We start from the raw sequence: 24,867 nt of genomic DNA, 5'->3' as shown, positions 1-24,867 counted from the left end.
TCAGTTTAGAGACAAATTGAGAATGCTCAATCAATAATGGCTTTACCAGTGATGACCACATCTCAAGAGCAAATGTGAATTTTTTTTAAAACTTTGGCTTTGTGTAGGCATATTGTGGACAGTGTAAAACATTTACTGGGACGGATACCTTTAAAAAGATTCAGTCTTGAAATATGGGCATCGCCAGCAGGTTGGACAGTTATTTCCTATCCCTTATGGTCTTGATGAAAGTAGAGAAGAGCTACCTGTTGAACAGTGGCCATGAGACATAAGCTATTCGGTCTATCAAGTATGCTTCATGTGAGATCGTGGCTGATTTAAGAATCCTCTTTCTGCTTTTCCTGCCTTATCCGCAGAGCCTTTGATCCATTTGTAGATTTAAAAATCTGTCCTTAACAATACTTTGACAGCCCTCTGCAGGAGAACGGCACGATGGCTCAGTGGTTAGCACTGCTTCCTCACAGATCCAGGGACCTGGGTTCGATTCCCACCTTGGGCGACTATTTGAGTTTCCTCCGGGTGCTCCCCTTCATTCCAAAAGATGTGCAGGTCAGGTGAATTGGCAATGCTAAATTGCCCATAGTGTTAGGTGCATTAGGGTAAATGTAGGGATTACTCTTCAGAAGGTCGGTGTGGACTTGGGTCAAAGGGTCTGTTTTCACACTATAGGGAATCTAATCTAATTCCATAGATTCACTACCATTTGAGAAAAGAGATTCCTCCTTCATCTGTCTAATATGGACGGCCCCTTGCTCTGAGATTATGCCCGTGTTCTGGACTCTTCCCATAAGGGGAAACAATTTCTCTGCATCTATCCTGTCAAACTTCCGAGGAATCTTTTATCTTTCAATAAAGCTTCCTCTCTTTCTTCTAAACTCAAATATATATAAGCCCAACCTACTCAGTCTTTCCTCAGGAATATCTGATGAAGCTGTTAGGTAGGGACTGCTAAAATCTTGGGCCAGTAATAATGAAATAATGCTGATTAGGGAAATTGGTACGGTGTTCGAAGGAAACTGTGCTGCAACTAATTGCTGTCAATTTTTCTTTTAATATTCAGATCAATTCTGGAGCAAGAAGTTTGGACCAATATTTCTGTATACAGGAAATGAAGGTGATATATGGGACTTTGCCAATAGCTCCAGGTTCATTATTGAATTAGCATCAGAGCAGCAGGCCCTGGTCATCTTTGCTGAGCATGTAAGTTTTATCCTTAGTCATTAAAAGTTACTGATTTCAAACTTTGGACTTCGTTTCAGTCTATTAGTTATTAAGTTCAAAAGTTGGATGATGACTAGGTAAGCTTCTGTGAAATAGCTGGAGTTTATCTTGTAACTGTTAAGCTAACTGTTTAACAAACACTTCTACTTTGAATACAACTCATTATATTCTTTGCCCTCGTTTGTTTCAGTTTGATAAATATTGTTGCATTATATGTTGAATAAATTTTATGAGGCCGTGCTGCCAGTATGTATAGTCTTATAAAGCTGCAGTTTGGTTTGCAGAAACTCTACAATCTCCTGCATTTTGTTAAATAAATAACAAAGTTGACCAGAAATTGAATTTATAAAATAATTTTTTTTATGGCATGTGGGTGTCAGTAGGTGCGCCAATATTTATTGCCCATTTCCTGTTGTCCTTGAAGATGGTGGTGAATGCTGCCTTGATCTGTTGTAGTCTCTGTGATGTATATCTGAACTTTTGAAAGGTCATTTTAGCATATTTCTGGAGTTTAGTCCCAATTCATGGGTTATTACAATATTCCTTAAATGTGTGGTTGAAGACTTAAATACTGATTGTGAAGAAAATGGGCCAAAGATTGCATTTTTATTGGTATTGAAATGCAGGTAAATTCATTAAACTGTTTATGGGCACAATGTATCTATTTGGAAAAATGTTTCATGATTCATAAGCTAAACTATGGGAAAATAAATGTTTTGTCAGAGGTCATGAGGGGTAAATTATCTGTGTCTTTGTACATGCATTACAAGAATACTAATGCAACAAGTAAACAGGACGGCAAATAGAATATTGATATTTTGTTGAATGGGGTAATGAGTCTGAGCAGAGCAATCTTGCCACAACCTTTTAGGGCATTGGTGAGAACACCTAATGAGGTATGCAGAATTTTGGTCTCCTTATTTGAGGCAAAATGTATTGACTCAGAAGCAGTTCAGAAAATATTGCTGGATTAATTCCTGGAATTAGAATGTTGTTTTATGATGAAATGTTGGGCCTATTACTCACTAGAGTTCAAAAGAATAAGAAAGAGTGGAAATGATGACATAGTCATATTGTCACACCGGGACCTGGGTTCAAATCCCACTGGCAACAGTGGAATTTGAATTTTTTAAAAACTAGAATTCCATAAAAGCAATATGTTGTTTGTTGTAAAAATGCAAGTTGTAAAAATGTATTCACCTAATGTTCTCCAAGGACAAAAGGTCTGCTGGTCTAGTCTGCATGTGAGCCCAGACTCATAGCAATATGATTGACTTTTCAGTGCCTTTTGAAATAGCCTAACAAGCCACTTAGTTGTACCAAGCAGTCAAAGGATATATTAAGGCCTACGATTGGGGTCCTAGCACTTCAGCTTCGATGTGGCAGTGAGAGAGGAGGCAGAAAGGAGATATGTTGAGGCTCAGGATCAGGGCCCAATACTTCAGCTTCAACGGAGCACCCAGATTTGAAGCATAGTTTACAGCTACAGCTTCAGTGGACCGCTGACTGAGGAAAGAAAAATCAAATTGAGATCAAGGATGTGGTGGGTCGATTAATTTGTGATTTTTTTTTAAAGGTTTTTTTTGGATTCAGTGAGCAAAATGGGAGTAAATGAGAAATGTGGTCAATGTAATGAAGTCATATAAGTAAGCAAAGTAGAATAAAGCTAGCACAAGGGAAAGTAAGTTTGACACTAAGTAAGTTGAAGACATGGCTTTGCAGTTTGGGTGAATGGAGTGTAATGGCCTGTTGTATTTTGAAAATTAAGAACCCTATTGGGCTCTTAGATGATCATTTGTGCAGGAAAGTGCTTCCAGCTGCATAAACTTGAGCTCTGAATTTCAGAATTTGAATGATGATTGGCGACATTGTGCCACATTACAAGTTTGAGAGTTACGTGGATAGTACGTTCGGAGAGGTCACACCGCAGCTCAAGACCCTGAAGGATGGAAGCAGTATTGGTTAAGGAGTAGTTTGCAGTGCTGGAGAAAGGATGTCCCGAGGGCCTAAGCACAATCATTTTGGCTTGAATTGAAAAACAAAAAGGGTATAATTACATTGACAGACCACAGACTAGTAGAAAGGATTTGGAAGAACAAGTCTGCAAGGGAATTGGAGAAATACCAAGATTATAGAGTAGTAATAATAGGATATTTCTATTACTCGTACATAGTCTGGGATATTTGTTGTGTATGGGAGCCCCTTTTCCTGGATTGTGTGCAGGAGACCTTTGTACAGGAGGATATTTCCAGTCCAATAAGAAAGGCAGTGTTATTGGTGCAACTAGGAAAATGGTTCTGCACGAAGAGAATAAAAAGATCGGTGCTAAAGTAAAGGGCAGAAATTCAAGGGTGTTAATCTCTGGATTACTACCTGAGCCACATTCACATTCTCAAGATGAATAAGATCAGAGCAGTTAATGCTCTAAGACTTGTGTGGGAAAAGTAGGTTCTGCTTTTTGGGGCATTGGAAGGTGAGGTCTGTTGTTGGGACGGTCTATACCTGAACTGGTATTTGAGCCGTATAACTGGGGAAGTGGAGAGAAATTTGAATTAACAGTCAAAACATGAGAGAAAGTACTAATGTAGAAGATCAGAATGAAGGAACGAAAAGCGGCAATAAAAATGTTTAATGTCTGTCAAGATTAGATGTTCAAAGGTAATAAAAAAATTAAAGACTCAGTATATGAATGTATGTAGAATTCTCGCCAAACTAAATTAATTGATATCCTACATTGAAGTGAACAATTACAATCTGATAACAATCCTGGAGGTGTGGTTGCGGGATTATGAAACTTGGATTCTAAATATTGTCCGGTGTATGTTTTTCATGAAGAATAGCAAATTAAATAGGAGGGTAACAGTCATAATTAAAGAGTTATAGATGACCTTTGTTCAGGTGATTAGGGTGTAGGTAGAAGTTGTTTGGGTGGAGGAAAGGAGTTGGTTTTGGAAGTGACCCAAGCCTGAAGAGTCACCATGATTTGCGAAAAAGTATACAAGAAGAAATATTGACTAGTAATGGTAAAGGATTAGCAATAATTTGGTGTGATTTTCATCTACAGATAAACTGAAAAGATGACAATGTAATAGCCTGTAGTGCTTCGTAGAGTGCTTCTGAAAGAGTTTCTTGGTGCAGCAAATTCTGTACCTGACCAAAGAACTAGCTATTACTAAAGTTGGTATTGTATAATGTTACAGAATTAATAAATGACCTTAGAGTAAAGGCACCCCTGAGGATTAGCTATCATAAAATGATTAAATTTTACATTCTGCTTCAAAGGGAGAAACGTGGGTTGATGACCCCTAGTAAATAGGTTTAAGGAGAATCCGAAGGGATTCTACAAATACGTTAAGGGCAAAAGGGTAACTAGGGAGAGAATAGGGCCCCTTAAAGATCAGCAAGTTTGCCTATGTGTGGAACTGCAGAAGATGGGAGAGATACTAAACTAGTATTTTGTATTAATGTTTACTGTGGAGAAGGATATGGAAGATATACAACATGGGGCAGTAAATAGCAACATCTTGAAAAATGTCCATATTATAGAGGAGGAGGTGCTTGGCGTCCTAAAATGCATAAAGGTGGATAAATCGTATTCCCAGCCCTCCACCCCCCCCCCCATTTTTTATCTCCGCCCGCTTGGCACACCAGTCTCATTCCTGAAGAAGGGCTTATGCCCGAAACGTCAATTCTCCTGCTCCTCTGATGCTGCCTAGCCTGCTGCGCTTATCCAGCACCAAACATTTCGACTCTGGTCTCCAGCGTCTGCAGTCCTCACTTTCTCAAAGGTGGATAAATTTCCAGTACCTGATCCGGTGTTCCCTTGAACTCTAGGGAAGTGATTGCTGTGCTCCATGCTGAAATATTTGTATCATGAATAGCCACGATGAAGTACCACGATAAAGTAAAACTGGAGGTTGGCTAACATAGTGCCACCATTTAAAAAAGGTGGTAAGGAAATGCCAGGAACTACAGACTGGTGAGCCTGACTTTAGTGGTGGGCGACTTGTTGGGTGGAGTCTTGAGGGACAGGATTTACATGCATTTGGAAAAATAAGGACTGTTTAGGGGTCATCAAAATGGCTTTGTGCGTGGGCAATTGTTTCGAAAACATGATTGAGATTTTTGAAGCAGTCACAAAGAGGATTGATGAGAGCAAAGCGGTGGACTTGATCTAAATGTACTTCAGTAAGGCATTGGACAAGGTTCCTCATGCTAGACTGGTTAGCAAGGTTAGATCACCTGGAGTAGAGGTGGAACTAGGTATTTAGATACATAATTGGCTCGAAGGTAGAAGACAGGATGGTGGTGGAGGATTGCTTTTCAGACTGGACACCTGTCACCAGCGATGTGCCACAAGGATCGGTGTTGGGTCGACTGCTTTTCGTCATTTATATAAATGAGTTGGATATGAACATAGATATGGTTAATAAGTTTGCAGATGACTTCAAAATTTGAAATGACGTGGAGGCTGAGTAGACTGGGGCTATTTTCCCAGGAGTGTTGGATGCTGAGGGGTGACCTCAGAGGTTATAAAATCATGAGGGACATGGGAAGGGTAAATGACTAAGTCTTTGCCCTGGGGTGGGAGAGTCCAAAACTAGAGGGCAAAGTGAGAAGGGAAACATTTAAAAGGGACCTAAGCGGTAAATTTTTTCAGGCAAAGAGCTGCCAGAAGAAGTGGCGTCTGGATGGGTAGATGAATAGGAAGGGTTTAGAGGGATATGGGCGAAATGCTGGCAAATGGGACTAGATTTATATAGGTTATCTGGTTGGCATGAATGAGTTGGACTGAAGGGTCTATTTCTGTTGTGTGTTTGTGACTCTATTTAAACTTAAAAATGCGTAGTCACATGGGCATGAAATCTGAACTAGCTGAAGTGAACTGAGATATTAGACTAGGAGATAGATCAGTAGAGAAATAGTTTCAAACTTTTAAGGAATATTTCAGACTATTTAGAATAAGTGTGTTTCTAAGTATAAAGAGATTTTAAGGGAAAGACGCGCCATCTGTAATTAACAAAAGAATTTTAAGAGTATCAAATTTTGGGGAAAAACATCATTGTGCAAAGATGATTGGCAGGTCAGTTTGAATGGTCAGAATAGAAAGAATGACTAAAATCTTAATTGGGGCAAATAAATTGTAGCATGAGAGGAAACTAGCTGGGAATGGCAAGCAGCATGACATTCGTTTTGAATCAAAAGTGTAAAAGTACAAGTAAGTGTTAGTCCACTAAAGAGTTAGAATTGGCAGGATGTAAGGTTAACAGTGGATAGTAAAGAAATGATAGATGTCATGAATAGCTATTTTGTTTCTGCCTTCACTGTAAAGGATACAAAAACATACCAGTAATACAGTCATACATGGAGCATGGAGGTACACCCTTCATTCTGACCATAATTCCAAACTAAACTAGTCCATTTGGACCATATCCTTCCAAACACTTCTTATTCATATCTGTAAACGAGGAAGGAACAGAGGAACTTAGTGAAACTATAATCCCTGGGCAAGTAATACTGGATTGATAAGTCTCCTTGCATCAAAAACATATCATTTTAGCCATTATGCTTGTGTAATCAATAGTAATGTGTAAATATTAGGAACCGGAATAAGCCACTTGGCCCTTGGAACCTGCTCTGCCATTCAATATGATCATGGCTGTTCATCCTACTCAAAAAAAAATCCTGTTCCCACTCTTGCCCCATTCCCTTCAATCCCTTTAATCCTAAGCACTACATTTAGCTCCTTGAAAAGATTTGATGATTTTGCCTCAATTGTGGCAGAGAATTCCATAAGCGCTCAATTCTCTTGGTGAAGAAATTTCTCCTCCTCTTAGTCCTAAATAGTCTTTCCTGTACCCTTAGATTATGACTCCTATTTCTGAATTCCCTGGTCATTGGGAGCAACTTTCCTGCACTTAGCGTGTTAACTCCTTTTAGAATTTTATAGGTTTCTATGAGATTCACCCCTCACCTCATCATTGTTCTAAACTCCAGTGAATATAATCTTGACTAGTTTGGTCTCCATTCAGACATCAGTCCTGCCATTCCAGAAATCAGTTTGGTAAACCTTTGTTGCACTCCCTCCGTAGCTAGAACATCCTCAGAAAAGGAGAGCAAAACTGCATACAATACTCAAGGTGTGGTCTCAACAAGGCTGTACATTTGCAGCAAAATATCCATGTTCCAGTATTCACATGTTCTCGCTGCAAAGATCAACTTACCATTTGCCTTCTTTACACCAACTGCTGTATCTACATGCTTATTTTCAGAGACTGGTGTTAAGGACACCCAGGTTTTGTTATAGCTCTTTCTCAATCTATTGCCATTCAGATAATCCACCTCCTCCTGTTCTTGTTTACGAAGCGGGTAACCTTGCATTTATCCACATTGTACTCCCATCTGCCGTGTATTTGCTCATTCACTCAATGTATCAAAATCACACTGCAGCATTTGTGCATCCTTCTCGGAGTTCACCCTCCCACCCAACTTTGTGTTGTTTGCAAACTTGAAGATATGTGTCACCTAAAAGTCATTAATATATGAGTAGACCATAGGCTAGTGTCCTGCTTCTGATCCTATCAAGTCTGTTCCACCATTCAATGAGATCATGACTGATCTGATAATCCTTAACTCCACTTTCCAGCTGGAAGACAGCCGATTATGATTACTAAAGATGTTTTGCAAACCAGGTAGGTTGGAATAACAACCGCCGATATTTTATACTTGCCATTGTTGAGCAACACTTTGCATGCCAGTGATGAAAACGAGGCAAATTAATTGACTTCAAACCACCCCAGGTGCCATCCTGGGATTTGAACCCATTTCCATAGAACATTAACCTGACTTTCTGGATTATGAAAGCTGGTGTCCAAGCACTGATTCCTACCGTACCCCACTGATCACTGGCTGCCACTCAGAAAATAACCCATTTATTTATACTCTTTACTTCCTGTCTGCTAGCCACTTCTCTATCTGTGTCAGTACACTATCTCCAATCGCATGTGCTTTAATTTTATATGTGGATCCTTATCAAATGCTTTCAGAACTTCCAAGTAAACCACACCTCCTGATTTCCATCAATTTAACTCGATCAGTTAGATCCTTGAAAAATTCCAGTCGATTTGTCGAGCATGATTTCCCTTCTGTAAATCCATGTTGATTCTGTCCACTCCTGGGGATTGTTTTCCAAATGCTCTTCTATTAAGACTTTTCTAATTAGACTTTGGTATTTTTCCTTCTGTTGACATCAGGTTGCCTGGTCTGTGATTCCCTGATTTCTCTCTGTTTTCTTAAATAGTGAGGTTATATTAGCTACCCTTCACCCCATTAGTAACTGTTCCAGACTCAGTAGGATCTTGAAAGTATTCTGGATTGTAGATTTTTAGGCCCCAAGGATTTTGTCAGCCTTTAATTCAATCAATTTCTGCAACAGTATTTCATTACTAATATTGATACCTTTCTGTTCCCTCCCTTACTAGGCCTTGTGTTCCTAAACATTGTTGTCTGTATAGGCAAATGAAATGTATGTATTTAATTGGTCTGCTACCTGTTTCTTCCCCACTATAACTTGTCCTGTTTCTGAATAGAGAATGCCTACATTTGTACTCACCAACATTTTTATTCTTCGAATACTAACCTGCTTTTACTGCAAGCTTCGCCCTGTACTCTTTTATCCCTCTCTTAATCAATGCCTTTGTCTTGCCTTGCTGAACTCTCAACAGCTCCCAATCCTCAGATCTGTCCAATCTATATGCCCCTTCCTTGGATGTAAATGTTATCCCTAATTTCCCTTGTTAGCCACACAGGACAATAGTATGGCGAGAAGAGGTATATTTTGTCCTGTTTTGTTTTGAAGAGAGGTTTTAAGACTGCTGTACTGAGCTGTTTTTTGAAAGTCCATAAAATAACCAGCTTATGAGATCTTGAAATTGTTTGTTTTTGGACGTTCGAACAATAGAAGTAGTGTAAATGGGTATGGCAAACTTCCCCCAGAGCAAGGATTTTGAATTTTAGCCTTTCAGTAGCAGCTGCTGGGGTCTTGAAGCTGAATGTGGAAGCTCTTTTTTTTCTCTCAGTTACAGCTAAACGCTGTGAATTCTCCCCCTGGTGTTGGAGCTGCATGTGAGACAATGATTTTCTGAATTTGCCTTTGTCAAGGATGTATTTATTAGATGTTACTATATTGCAACAATTACTGTTCAGTGGTAAAATAAATTATTATTCTGTTAAATTTTCCAACAGAGTTAAGTTTTTCCAATTTTGAATTTTAACTGTACTCTATCAATAAAGTATGTTTTCTTCAAACCTGGTAGTGTGACCAGTCAAATTGCATCTGGAATGTGACACCTAGTTAGTCAGGGTCTAGACTATCTGAATATATTTTGAGGGGTTTGATCTGGTCCATAACACACAGTCTGGTCACCTTTCCCATTTTACCTTTGTACCAAACAGGAATGAACAATATTTCAATTCCTCCTTGCACTCTTTAAACCTTTGCCATTGCCTTTCCACCATTATCCCTTTAGCGCTGCCCAGTTTATCATTATCAGCTCATTCCTCATAGTTTCCTCTAAGACACGAGGGGACTTGTTCATTGGGATTTCCAGTTATTCTTTTCTCATTGCACAGTGCCTGGTCTGAGATGACTTGTGTCTAGTTAATTTCTCAACCCTTTTGATCCAGAAACTATCTCATGCATACTCCAGAAATTTCTTCTCTACAATATCATTACTGGTTTGATTTTCCCAATCTATTTGCAGATTAAAGTCACTTACAATTACAGCTGTACTCTTATTACTTACAGCTCTGATTTCACATTTAATGCTGTTCCCAGCATAACCACTGCAATTTGGGGGTCTGTAACCCCCATTATTGTTTTCTATCCCTTCGTATTTCTAAACTCTACCCATACAGATTTCACTTCACTGGAGCTAATATCTTTCTTTACTTTTTTGTTAATGTTTCTCTTTAGTAATGCTACCCACCTCATTTTCCTCCTTTGCCAATCTTTCTTGAAAATCGGATATCCCTGGATATTTTCCCATCCCTGGTCACTCTGCAGCCAGAGTTACATTTTGTTTAAATAAAACAAATCTGCAGATGCTGGAAACCTCATACAGCAAATTATGTTTTTGTTTATACTCATATTTAGAGAGAAAGCAAAGTTAACATTAAATCGACTGACCCTTCAGAACACAGATCCTTTTGATTCTTCCAGACCTCCTGAGTTTTTCCAGCAATTTCTGTTTTCGTTACATTTTATTAAATAAGTGCTAATTATTTTAAAATCTGAGTCCCAGTTTATTTTTAATCTTGGTGTGGTGTAATTTAGTTTTAAGCAATTAATATTAAATGCTTAATTGTTTGTAAACAAAACAAGCATTTTTTATTTTAATTTTTCAGCGATATTATGGAAAATCCCTTCCTTTTGGCAAAAAATCTTATGAAAGATCAAACATGGAGTTTTTGACAGTGGAACAAGCTTTAGCAGATTATGTGGTTCTTATTACAAAACTGAAAAGTGATCTTGATGCCAAAAGTTGTGCGGTGATTGCGTTTGGTGGCAGGTAAATATGTATTTAATAGAAAAATACGTTTAAGTTTAAAGCTCTGCTGTCATAACCAAAAACTTCAATTTTTCTTTCTTCACTTCCAAAAAACTACTTTCAACTAATAATCGAGATTAAGTGCTCATTTACCCCCGTAGAAAAATTGGTTCTTTGTGTACATTTTGCCACATTTTGATATGCCATATAAATCCTGCATTACTTGAATTCTGATAAAATTTGCAGTGGAAGGCACGTAGCAATATTTTGGGTTTTGTGTATAAAATTTAGGATTTCCAAGGTACAGTTGATGATCTGTTTCAAAAGTAGCCACTTGCTGGTAATGCTGTTTGGATACCAGTGGAATGTTTTGTTAAGCCATATTTTGCTTTGTACACATTACTTATGTGATTTTTATCTTTACCTTTTCAAAGCAAACAAACTATGGTGGCCTTGTGAACGAATTAACTATGTTAACAATATTCTGTGTAGCATTTCAGAGAGATGTTGAAGCATTCATTTAGGACTGCTCAAGCTAAGTATACCTTTATGTTCCAGCCGCAATTTGGAGTTATTACTGTTGAATGCTGCACAACTTTAGGGTGGGGTACAGTAGAATGATAAGCTGTCCCAGTGGGCATAGGAAGAAAAGAAGACAGCGATATGAGAGAGTTTTGTTGCATGGGTAGGGAGAGTACAGAACAACGTAATATGAAAATTCCATCTAGTAATGGATAAATGATCCCACTGATCAGCTGGTGCTGGTCATATAGCTTCCCCTGAACATTCTGTGAATTCCCTCTAATTGATTGCTCGTTCTCAAGATTTTTAAGGATCTTAGCTGGGGTGACAGGATATGCAGACACTCGAGAGGAAAGCTGCCTCGTCAGATTCATCTACCATGTCACTGCTCAGCAGTCAAAGTAAGAACAGCACAACCAGTGTTTGTGCTGTAGGTAAAACCTGCTGTCATGACGCTTTCCAAGTAGTCTCTCAGTTTTTTCAATCAAGTAATTGGGAGACTAAGGCTTTAACTGTCTTAGGGTACAGTAGCATTTGAACCACATAATCTTCTAAGGCATTACATTCCTGGCCTAATAATCCAAGCATTTATCTTCAAAACCCATCACTACTGTTGGAAAACTTGAATCCATTAATTTAATAAATTTGGAATAAGAAAATATCAAAAATGGTTATCATAATATTACCAGGTGGTTCACCAGAGTGCTTTAGAGAAGAAAATGTGCCAGTCCAAGGTGTCTGTGAATCCAGACCTACAGCAATGTTGTTGACTCTTAACTGCTGTCTGAAATGGTTTGCAAGTCTCTCAGTTTAATGAAACATCTGCAAAACTTGTATTTAAAAGCTGTGCTTTTCCAGTGCCACAGTTATTGACTCTGATCTCTAGCAACTCTGTATACTACCTTTTAGCATCAAAGGATTATTATGAAAAGTATTTGATGACAAGCCACACAAAGATTGAGAGGCCAACCTTGGTCGCAGGGCTAAATATTAAGAAGCGCCCAAAAGAAGAAAATATTTGGCAAGATAGAAATTTATGCAAAGCTTTCAGACCCTTCGTGTCCTCACAACTGAATGTATAGCCCACAGTGATGGAGCTACTAAAGTTGAGATGCAGAACATAAAACAGTTATTGGTTTGTAGATACATCAGAGGATTATATTGGCTGTAGGACTTGGAGATAGAGAAACCATGGAGGGATTTGAAGACAAGGTTAAGAAGTTTAAAATCAATGTGAAAATCAGTTTTGGCTAGTGAGCAGAAGGGTGGTGTGTGAACAGGGGATAGCATTTGGATGACCAGGTTTACAAAACCTGGAATGTGTTAAGTTGGTAATGAGTTTGGGAGTAAGAATTTCAATGTTCCTGAATAAGAACACGTTTTGTTGAGACTTTGCTGTACTCTAATTCGCAAGAAATACCAAGATGGAGAGGAAACTATATTTTTTCATTTCCAGAGCAAGATGAAAAGCTGTGACAAATCCTTTTTTTTTAAGCGTTACTTTGTTGAAATTGTTGAGTCTCAACTTACTAGTAATGAATAAATATTTCAGCGGCCAATGAAATGATGCTATGGAGTCAGGGCTTGGTATAGACTTAAACATTGGTGACCTTAGTGTTGATGCTCAAGTTGTTAAAGGCTTATCTTCAAATATGACACCATGTTTGCACAGAGTATTGATATACCAGAGTGTTGCCGGGGAGAAGGATGGCTTGGGTATGGGGTTTGTGGCAGAGGCTTGTGGCTTCAGATCTTTCCAATATTTAGCTGGAGGAAATTTCTACATGTCTATTATGGAAGTTGGAGTCAGCAGTCTAACAATTTAAAGAGTCGAGGCGGGATTGAGGCAGATGGTATTATCATAGGAAATGTAAAGGGTGCAGTATGTGCTGTGGCTTTGGACCTTCAATGTCCATCACATAAAAGTGGCTCACTGCTACTGATTGAGCTGGCTGAATCCTGAAGATCTTCCTGACTAGACTGATCATGTGGCAGGTGATGAAACAATAACTTGAGGAAGAAAATTTACTTGACTCATCTTCATCAATCTATTGGAGATGCATCCAACCGTGCCAATGTTAGTTAGGAGTGAACATCCCACAGGTTTTGTGGAGACACTGAGGACAGTCTCCATCATGTACAGCTTTGTGCTGAATGGGTTAGACCCAGGAGAGATCAAGCAGCTCAACATGAAGCACACAAAAAGAATCAGCACAAAGTATTATAATTCACAATCTACAGGTTCGTGGCCTGAATATCCCTATTCTCTGTTCAAACCATATAACTATTGAGGAATGTTAAATAGCACATCAGGAGTAGTGGTGAAGGTACTTAAAAGTGCGGTATCATTGAAGTTAGAGCACAAAAGTGCATGCATGTCAACAAATGACAGTATTACAGAGAAAATACTATACTTCCTGTTCAGCTTTGTCTCGCAAATTTCCGTAAATCCACTTGGTCCGAATGCTTTCTGCGTGCTCTTTTCACGGGCATTTTATGTGAGATATGTATGTCTAGGTCATGTTGCGGCAGTACAGGACAGTTGGAATATTGCTTGCAATTCTGGTCTCCTTCCTATCAGAAAGATGTTATGAAACTTGAAAGGGTTCAGAAAAGATTTACAAGGATGTTGCCAGGATTGGAGGATCTGAGCTACAGGGAGAGGCTGAACAGGCTGGGGCAGTTTTCCCTGGAGCATTGGAGGCTGAGGGGTGACCTTATAGAGGTTTACAAAATTATGAGGGGCGTGGATAGGATAAATAGGCCAAGTCTTTTCCCTGGGGTCGGGGAGTCCAGAACTAGAGGGCATAGGTTTAGGGTGAGAGGGGAAAGATATAAAAGAGAACTAAGGGGCAACTTTTTCACACAAAGGGTGGTATGCGTATGGAATGAGCTGCCAGTGGATGTGGTGGAGGCTGGTACAATTGCAACATTTAAGAGGCATTTGGATGGGTATATGAATAGGAAGGGTTTGGAGGGATATGGGCTGGTGCTGGCAGGTGGGACTAGATTTGGTTGGGATGTCTGGTCGGCATGGACGGGTTGGACCGAAGGGTCTGTTTCCATGCTGTACATCTCTATGACTCTGTGGTTTTGGAGTTTTATCTGCTGTTTACACCACAGAAAGAAATTGTCTTCACTATGCAATGTTGAAATTTTCCACCTTTGATGAATTAAAAAAAATCACTAACATTCCAAAAGATGCAATTCTGATATCCTGTTCTAATTATCTTTCACAGTTATGGAGGAATGTTGAGTGCGTACATGAGAATTAAATATCCAAATGTAGTGGATGGTGCTCTAGCATCAAGTGCACCTGTGGTCTCCACAGCTAATCTTGGGGATAGTCGGCAATTCTTTCATGATGTAACTAAAGTGAGTATGAACATGTTTGTAAGTGTCTGCATTCATCTGTTTCTTTTTGTTCCATCCTTTTTTATATTTTCTAGTTATTTGAGAAATATAGCTACTTCAAAAGCGTATTTTTGAAGGCAGTTCATTCCTTCATTTAATTGATTCATCTAGTTTTTATTTTTACTTTTTTATGCTTATAATATGATTAAATTGGTCATTACAATTTGGTCGCCTTGAAGCTAAGCAGAGTTCTCTGCTGGGTATTTGTTTTCAATTTGGAAGGACATCATTTTTTTGCCATCAAATAGCAATAATCATGATTACACAATTGTCTTTGTTGAATGTTTTTGATATTCCAGGACTTTTTAAAGTTTTGTGGCGGAGTTAAGTGTTTTGAATGCTGTTATCATTGGAAAATCGAGGGTAAGAATTAAATTTCAAGTTAGTAAATTTGGTGAATGTAAAAAGTCTGCGTTTTGCATATTACTAAACTAAGAAAGCAGGGGACTAACAGATATATTTAAGTTAAATGGTAGTCTGTAGTAATTTATACATGTATAGGTTGATACTTGCCTCACAGTTCCAAAAGAATTTTAAGTTTCGTCATTTACATTCCTCAATGTTACTTTCGATTAAACCACATCATCAGGAATAATTAATGAAGGGCTTATGTCTGAAAGGTCAACTCTCATCCTTGGATGCTGCCTGACCTGTGCTTTTCCAGCACCACACTTTCTGACTCCAGAGATGAAGGACTTGGCAGAGATTGAGCAGTTTGGGCCTATACACCCTAGAGTTAAAGGGTTGTGAGGAGTTCTGTTTGAGGTACTTAGGATGCTAAGGGGGATAAAATAGATGCAGACCAGAGGTTTCCCCTAGTGCTACAATTGAGAACAAGAGGTCATAGTTTTAGTCTAAGGGGTGGCAGATTTAAAAGAGTGGAGAAGCAATTACTTCTCTGAAAGGGTCGATAATACGTGGAATTTACTACCCAGAGTGCTGTGGGTGTTGGGACAGTGAATAAATTTGAAGAGTCACAATTTTAATTAGCAATAGGTTAAAGGGTTATTGAGGAGCACATAGGAAAGTGCAGTTGAGGCCAAGATGTGATTACCCTCGATTGTATTAAGTGGCAGTATAGGTTTGAGGGGCTCATTACCTCTTTTATGTTCTTATAGAAGGCCAGTTTTGGCCTCATATATAATTCTGACCTTTGAATCTGTCTTAATGATATCATTTTATGAATTGTAATCCAAACAAGTTAGATCTCAAATGTGCCTTCTGTTACTCCATTGGAGTGTCCTAAGTGACCCACCCAGTATTTTCCTAAGATTTTGAGATTGTGTCTATAATCTAACAGTGTATAACTTTTTACTGTAGTTTTTTTTTTCTTCAGAATCTTTTGTACTGGAAGGATTTTGGTAGAATGTTTAAATGGATTCAGTTTTTTTTCAAAGTAGCATCTATTTTACTCTTGGAATATTTATCTGAGTAAGAAAATTGCAAATTTGGGTTGCACCCCCCAGAGCTAATTCAGGTTGAATCTTGATTTTAAACCAATGTCCCAGTTACTTCCTCAGCAATTTCATTGCATAATTTGAACAAGAGTAGGGTGTTCACCATGGGTGTCTTGGCTAACATTCATCCCTCAGCTGCTACCCTGTGAGGTTGACTGATTAAAGCTCAGTTGTATGCTTGCTATTTTTGGAATGCTGTTATGTATATTGGTTGATGCATTAGCCTACAAAATAACAATTGTAAGTGTGAGCTCATTGGTTATGAAGTGTTTTGGGCTGTGAAAGGTGCTGTGTAAGTACACCTTTTTTTTCATTACTTCAACGATGACTAATTTGCTGTTATTCATTTGTGATAATAGTTTTTAATTCTTTGATTAGGATTTTGAGCGTAACTCACCTGAATGTGTTTTGACAATTCGGAAGGGTTTTCAGGAGCTTGAATTTTTGGCACAGCAACAAGGTATGGGTTATCTTATGTTTAAAAGAATTTCATAATCTCAGGGCCACAAGATCGGTACGTGATTTCAGGGTTTTACCACTGAGTATTAGAGGAGGTATGCAACCATTGTATGCACAAATCAGTGAGACCACTGTAAACATGCACGAAGAAGGAAACTATTTCAACTGGATACACATTTGCCCCTGGTGACCAATGTTGCTATAGTGGTAGAAGCAGAAAGTTAATTATTTTAAATGTAAAAGTGACAATTAGCACTAAATTCAAACTTTAAAGATATATTTTGCAACAGGTTGGGGCATGCTGATAATGCTATCCTCTGAGTCTTGCAGCAGCCAAAATAGCTTGATAGTGGAAGCATGGGCACCTAACATGGCTATACAAATTGATCCTGTTGGACAATTGACCTGGATCATGAGTGCATCTACATTTGCAAACCTGTCAATGATATTTTTTCAATGCCAAAAATTTAATGTACAATAAATCTATTGTCTGTCATGTGTACTTTATTTTTTTCTGCATTGATATGAGTAGTTCATTGTATTGCACTTCTTTCCCACTTTGCCTGGAATTCAATTTCCTGCATAGAATTGACCCTGTAGGTCCTGTTCATCATATATTTCAAGAGTTGAATGAACTGCTGAATAAGAAAATCAATCAATCACAGAATCTAATTTCCTTGTATATCTCTTTTACAGCATGGAGTAAGATAACCAATAAACTGTCTCTCTGTAAGTCAGTGAAATCTAAGAAGGATGTTGATCATCTCTATGGATGGGCACGAAATGCTTTTACTTACTTAGCCATGTTTAACTACCCGTACAAAACTGAAGTTGGATTACATTTTCCTCCAAACCCAGTAGATGTAAGTATTTTAGTTTTTTGTATTTTAGCACAGAATGCAAAATGTTACACTCATAGCATTTTAAAATATAGGATCGTTGTAAACCATTCAACCCATTGAACCTGCTCCATCATTCAATAGTCATGGCTGAGCATCTGCTTCAAATACTTTTTCCCCTCAAAATCTCCATATCCCTTCATGTCATTGGTTTTGCCTCAGCATAACTGGGAAGAGCCAAAAGTCATGCCCTATTGTTTGGCAAGTTCCTAACTCTAGTCACAATGATCAATTTGCCTGACTGCTATTCGTGACCAGGTTTCGCCATCAGCAAATGAGTCTCTTTATTGTAAAGCACTGCAATAAATGGCAGAGAGAAGATTCCTAATTGACTACACTGTGGTTCACACAACACCCATTTAAAACCCCCAAATACAACACACTTATTCACCATTAATACAAACTAAAGGCAGATGTTTTGACAGAATGTGAATAAAAAGTAGATAGGGATCAAAATTCTAAAGATTGAAAGTCCAAACCATAAGCTTTGCATAAGTTGTCTCTACCAATTTCTTGTTATTTAATAATGATGCCATATGTGTTGTCTGTAAAACAGTGGTCATTCTTCACCTTGATAATTGATTCTGATATGTTCTTTTTAGAATTCTTTAAGTTTTCTTGTTTTTATGTCTTTTTACACACGAGGAAAAGGAGGGAGAGATGTCTTCACTTTGCACATTTTGGGTGTCCCTGTAGATGCAGCGCAGACAGATTTGTAGCAAACTGGAGTTCAACCACTATGAAATCTGATATCAGGCAGTCTATCTTTAACTGAAAAATTTTTGGTACCCCTCAGTCTCATGAAGCAATATTTTCTTGCACAGCTATAAATGCACATCAATTGACTTTTTCCAGTCACAACTCTCTTGATATTTCAGCTAAGTAGCAGTCTTACTTCTGTTTCAGCTTGTAAAAAGAAAAATGCATGGTCCAATACAATATTTAGAAATCTGTCAATTGAAACTTTAAACATATTCAGTGACTAAGCTTCCAATGACTTTTGAAATAGAAAATTCTGAAGGTTCACAACCCTCCAAGTAAATAATAAAATCCTCATCTCTGTCCTCCATGCTTCTACCTTATCCTGAAATTGTGCTCCCTATTTCTGAGACCAGAATTGCACGCAATATTCACAGTGGCCTAACCAATGTCCTGTACAGCCGCAACATGACCTCCCAACTCCTGTACTCAATACTCTGACCAATGAAGGAAAGCATACCAAACGCCGCCTTCACTATCCTATCTACCTGCGACCCCACTTTCAAGGAGCTATGAACCTGCACTCCAAGGTCTCTTTGTTCAACAACACTCCCTAGGACCTTACCATTAAGTGTATAAGTCCTGCTAAGATTTGCTTTCCCAAAATGCAACACCTCGCATTTATCTGAATTAAACTCCATTTGCCACTTCTCAGCCCACTGGCCCATCTGGTCCAATCTGGTCAGCATGGACAGGTTGGACCGAAGGGTCTATTTCCAAGCTGTACATCTCTATGACTTCCCAGCCAGAGGAAACCTCCAACCTGAGTCTACAATGCCCCGTCTCTTTAATTATTTTGTAGGTTTCAACAAGATCACCTTTCATTCTTAAAAGCTTGTAGATGATACAGGCCCCTGTTTCACTAACCCCACTTCAAAGGACAGTCCTGTCATTTTGGGGACAAATCTTCATTATATATTCTCTGTGGCAATAATATCTTTCCTAAAGTAAGAGGACCAAAACTGTGCATCATTAGACTTGCAAATTGCTTGATGCATGACATGTTAGCATTCAATGCTTTACTGACTATGGCTCCAGGTCTCTTTTGTACTTTGACTCTCTGAGCATTTAAGAAATGCTCTGCACATCTGTTCCTCTATCAAACTTGACAACCTCTTATTTTTCTGCATTAATTTTCATGTCATGTTCTTGCACACTTTTGAAGTCTGTTGAAATACTCCAGAATCCTTTGTAGCATCGTCAGAACACTTCACTAGTTTTGTTGTGTCCACTGACCTCAAAATGTTATATTTGATCCCCTCATCCAAGTCATTGACATAAATTTTGAACAGCTCAGGCCCCAAGCATTCAACCTTGTTGTACCTCACTGGTATTAGTCTACCAATATGAGAATCTCACGCTTAGTCCCACTTTTTGCCTGTTAATGGAACATTAATCCAAGCCAATACATTTTGTTATTTATTAATGGTGTGTGGGTATTGATGGCTAAACCACCATTTATTATGTATCCCTGATTGCTCTAAAGAAGATGGTGATAAGCTGTCTTCTTGAGCAGTTTCAGTCCTTGAAGTATGGGGATACGCACAGTGCTGTTGGGAGAGTGGTTTCAGGATATTGACCCAGCTATAGTGGAGGAAATGTGGTTCAGTTCCAAATCAGATTGGAGAGAATTTTCAAGTGGCAATGTTCCCATGCATTTGCAGACCTTCTAGTTGGAGCCCATGTCAATTCTGTAGGGGACTTTGTCAAAAGCCTTTTGACAATCCAGATATACTATGTCTACTAACTACTACCTATCAATTCTGGGAGTGACATTCACTCAAAATTCCCAACGGCAAACATGATTTCCTAATAACAAATCCATGCTGGCTATGCCTGATTAGATTATTACTTTCCGAATGTTTATTTTTATTACAGCCTTTATAATGGATTGGAACAAACTCTCTACTCCTGATGTAAGTCTAACAGATTTTATAGCTCCCTTTTTGTTCTCTCTTGCTCTCCTTAAGTAAAGGGGTGACATTTGCTACTTTCCAACTTGGAAGGAGGGATTCTAGGATAGCTGAAATTTGGAAGATGGGTAAATGCATTTAATGTCTCTGTAACTAACTCAACAAATTGTAATGTAGAATGTCAGTTTCTGGAGACTTACCTACCTTCAACCCCATTAGTTGCTCGAATGCAACCTTGTTACTAAGACTAATTTCCTTAAGTTCTTCACTCTGCCTCATCTCATGGATTTTTTCAATGCCATTTTTCTATTACTCATTATAAATTCTCCAGACTGCCTGTAATGGATTTTAGAGCATAAAATATAAGGCAGTATTAATCCATTTGACCTATCAAGTATACTCTACCATTTGATCATGGCTGATTTGTTTTTCAATCGTATTTTCCTGCCTCCTTCCCATAACCCTTTATCCCCTCATTAACCAAGAACCTATCCATCCCTGTTTTAAATGCACTTAATGACTTGGTTTCCACCCTCTGACTGAAGAAGTTCCTTTATCTCCAATCTAAAGTGTTGACCCTTCACTCTGAGGCTGTGCCCTCAGTCTTAGTCTCTTCGATTAGTGGAAATATCTTTTCCATGTCCAATCTATTCGGGCCTCTCAGTGGTCTGTATGTTTCAATGAGATCCCCATCTTCATATTTCTAACTCCTGTGTATAGACCCAGAGTCCTCAACTGTTCCTCATATGTCAAGCCCTTCATTCCTGGGATCATTTTTTGTAAACCTCCCCTGGACTCCCTCAAACAATAGCACATCCTTTCTTAGATATGGAGTCCAATACTGCTCTCAATATTCCACATGTAGTCTGACCAGAGCCTTGTACATCTCGGGAGTACATCTCTGTTTTTGTATTCTAGCCTTGAAATGAATGCTACACATTGCATTTGCTTTCCCATCTGTCAATTAACCTTAAGAGAATCTTCAACAAGGATTCCTAAGTGTCCATGTGCTTCAGATTTCTGAGACCTTTGCTCATTTAGAAAATAGTCTTTGTTTCTATTCTTCCTACAAAGTCCATATCTTTACACTTTCCCACATTATATTCCATATGTCACTTCTTGGCTCTCCCTCCTTTCCTATCCAAATCCTCCTTCGGCCTCTCCACTTGCTCAGTGTTACTTATCCCTGACTCCACTGATTCATGAAAGGTCACCATAATGCCTTTACAATCTTCTTAGCTATCACCTTCAGAGCTCTAGGGTATAGTCCATCTGATCTGGGTGATTTATCCATGGTCAGATCTTTCAGCTTTTCCAGCACCTTTCATTAGTGATGGCCACTACATACACAGCCAGTTATTACCCCCCCCCCCCCCCCCAAAAAAAACAAAATCGTAAACTTCTGGTATGCTATTGGTGTCTTACACCATGAGCACTTATCCAAAGTACCTGTTCAGTTCTTCTGCAGTTTCTGTTTCTGATTACTACTTTGAAGTTTTGTTTTCCAGTCCAGTGTTTACTTTTGTTCCCCTCTTACCTTTTATATATTTAAAAACCTCTTGCAATCTTTTATATTACTTGCTAGCTTACCCTTTTTTCACCTTCTCCTCATTGCATTTCTTAGTTACCCTGTGCTTTTTAACAAAACTTCCCAGTCTTCTGGCATCCTGCTAATCTTTACCACTGTTCCTTTTTTTTTCGGATCTGGCACCAGTCTGATTTTCCCAGTCCACATGCATATTGAAGTTCTCCCTGATAATTATAATAGTGCTTTTGTTACATGCCTTTTCTATCTCCTGATTTATTTTTTATTCCCTGCATCCAGAATACTGCGAGGAGGCAGGCAGTAACTTCCATTAGGGTATTTTTTTTCCTTTGTGGATTCCCCACAGATTCTATACCTTAATTTCTTTGTGGCCATATCTGAGATACCCACAGCAACATACCCACCAATTTCAATCTGCCTTACCTTGTTTTGTATCCTGTGCGTACTTTTCATATACTTTGTATACTGCGACTATTTCTGGCAAGTGTTTAGATCTCTTTTAATCTTGTACAATCCTTGATTTTATTCGTTAGTTGTGCTTGACTCACTTGTTTGAGGTTTTCAAAGGAAAGTATGGTTGTTGTTAACCATATAATAATTATTCCAGTGGATTGGAAAACAGCCAATGTGGTAGTGTTTTTCAGCAGGGAACAAGAGGGAACCAGGCCACTCTGTCCAACCTCAGTTGTAGTGAAGCTATTATAAACAATTAATCTGCACTTGGCGAGACAGGGAATTATCAAAACTAGTCAGTTGGTTTTGTTAAGGAAAAATAAAGTTTTATCAATTTGAATTTTTCGAAGCGGTGATGAAGTATGTAGATGAGGGCAATGTTTGGTGTCATCTACTTGTACTACAGCAAGGTCCTGAATCAAAGATTGAATGTGAAGGGATGCAGTGGTTGGAGACAAAACTAGAAAAACAGTTCTGAAGCTTTGTATCAAGATCTCTTAGGTAGGTTCTTGTTCATCCAGATGTTTCTCTTCATCCGTTTTCCAAATGCCTGCACTGGTTTGTAGAAGGCATAAGGTCACCATTTTACTTACGAAAGATCTCTGACAAAATATTCACGGTCACAACTTGCAGTTTCTGTTGAAGGAAAGATAAGTTAGCTTTCTTCAGATCTGAAGTGGCTTACTGCAGATAACTGAATTTTTTGGCTGCTGCAGAGCTGTTGGTTTCTCTTCTGGTCTCAACTTAGTTCTGTCTTTCTTGCTTACACCATAAACTGTTCAGCCAACTGACAATCTGTTGTTTGGCGGCAGAGGACTTTGGATAATGGGTACCTAGTCCACAATCCAATGACACAGCTTCATTTGTAAACAGGCTGTCACTACAGTTCACCTGCACATTGCTGGAACCCACAGCTACACAAATAAAGTTCACAATAGGTATCAGATTTCTTATGTTTAAAGTATGCTGCCATCCTTTTAAATTCCTGATTTGAAAAACAGTTCTTTTTCAATTTTGGTCTATAGTTTTTAAAAAAGCACAAAAATAAAACGGCACTGTCCTTATACTTATGAATAAAACGCTATCTTTTCATTTTCTCCTGATCTTCTAAATGTTGAAATAAAAGCAAATTACTGCGGATGCTGGAATCTGAAACCAAAAAGAAAATGCTGGAAAATCTCAGCAGGTCTGGCAGCTGTAAGGAGAGAAAAGAGCTGACGTTTCGAGTCTAACTGACCCTTTTTCAAAGCTTTGACTCAAAATGTCAGCTCTTTTCTCTCCTTAAAGATGCTGCCAGACCTGCTGAGATTTTCCAGCATTTTCTCTCTTTGGGTTCTAAATATTGAATGTCCTTGGGTATTTTATTTTCTAGTATTGGTTCCCCTTAATGGCCATTAGATTGCACGTCTATTTGTGGCTTTAAATCATTACCTTTTGCAAATGCTGTGTACGTTCCCATAGAATATCCTTCTGTTTTTTTTTGACATGCAGTATCCTGAGCTTAGTTGATGCCTACCTTCATTTTGCCTTTCTTATAATTTCAGTTGTCGTTTTTTTTACTTCCTCTTACCAACTTTAATTCCTTCCAATTTGAGATACTCCTCGAGTTTTCATCCCCTGACAAGCTTGTGTGATCATTTCCCAACAGATCTAGGAAATCTGTCTATGTGGATTTTGGAACCTGTCCTGTTGAGATGTAACCTGTCCAACTTGTTTAGGTCCCATTTGCCCCAGAACTGATGCCAATACCTCAGAAATATGATGCTGCTGTCTGTCCTTCATTTTCTCCAGCCATATGTTCAATTAGTCCTCCTATTTTATGCTGGCTAGCTGGGGGTATTCCTGAGATTACTGCTCTTGAAGTTCTGCTCATTGATATCCTTCCTAACACCCTAAAATTGCCTTCAGAAAATAATCCCTTTTCCTTCCTTCATTGGTTCTTGTGTGGACCACCATGTCCGGCTGTTCGTCATTCCCCAGAAGGATGTCTTTCAGCCACTGTGTGAAATCCTTGAACCGGACACTAAATGAGGCAAGACACAGTGCTAGAGGTTTGCTGCTGCAGGAATGCCTGCCTAATGCCCTGACTCTAATCCCTTACCACATGTACACTTCCACTCTTCATCCTCTCTTACACAATTGAATTGAATTTATTGTCACATGTACCGAGGCACAGTGAAAAGCTTTGTATTGCGAGCAATGCAAGCAGATTACATAGTTAAATAGCATAGATAAGTAAATAATAGGTAAACAGCTGCAAAAGAAAAACACAGGTACAGGCGAATGCTGAGAGTTTGAGAGTCCATTCAGTATTCCATCAACAGTAGGGTTGAAACTGTTTCACTGGTGTGTGTGTTCAGGCTTCTGTACCTCCGAGTCACCCATGGTACCACAGACTTGGTTCTGGACTCCACACCCCTGAGAAAACATCACCTTCAGTATCTAAAATGGAAGACCATTAGCAAGCACGAGACTTGGATTTCTGCAAAATCTGCCTGGCAGTCGCATATTCTATGTCTGACTATCAGCTCCCATCCTGCATTGCGACTGTATCCCTAAATGTGCTATTCGCTTAGTTCTCTGCACCATGGATGCACAACAGTGACTCCAGTGCTACTTGACCTAAATCTGGGACTTCAAACGCTTGGGTATCTGGTGTGATACCTATTACTGGTT

At 38.8% G+C, this 24,867-nt stretch overlaps 1 protein-coding gene across 3 annotated transcripts in view; it reads left to right on the top strand.

Annotated features, from left to right (window-relative positions):
- Positions 1 to 24,867, top strand: part of LOC122564766 (uncharacterized) — a 70,085-nt gene that overhangs the window by 10,996 nt on the left and 34,222 nt on the right. For all 3 annotated transcript variants that reach the window (XM_043719955.2, XM_043719959.2, XM_043719961.2), the window contains exons 2-6: positions 1,061 to 1,200; positions 10,627 to 10,790; positions 14,531 to 14,666; positions 16,541 to 16,622; positions 17,318 to 17,484. In XM_043719955.2, the coding sequence (XP_043575890.2) occupies positions 1,061 to 1,200; positions 10,627 to 10,790; positions 14,531 to 14,666; positions 16,541 to 16,622; positions 17,318 to 17,484 (689 nt within the window). The remainder of the gene's footprint in view (positions 1 to 1,060; positions 1,201 to 10,626; positions 10,791 to 14,530; positions 14,667 to 16,540; positions 16,623 to 17,317; positions 17,485 to 24,867) is intronic.

The sequence above is a fragment of the Chiloscyllium plagiosum genome, unplaced genomic scaffold, assembly GCF_037043375.1.
Source record: "Chiloscyllium plagiosum isolate Xiang-an unplaced genomic scaffold, Cpla_swu_hap1 HiC_scaffold_21, whole genome shotgun sequence".
NCBI lineage: Eukaryota > Metazoa > Chordata > Chondrichthyes > Orectolobiformes > Hemiscylliidae > Chiloscyllium > Chiloscyllium plagiosum.
The sequence above is the reverse complement of the archived record's forward strand: the minus strand, read 5'-3'. Positions and strand labels throughout refer to the sequence as shown.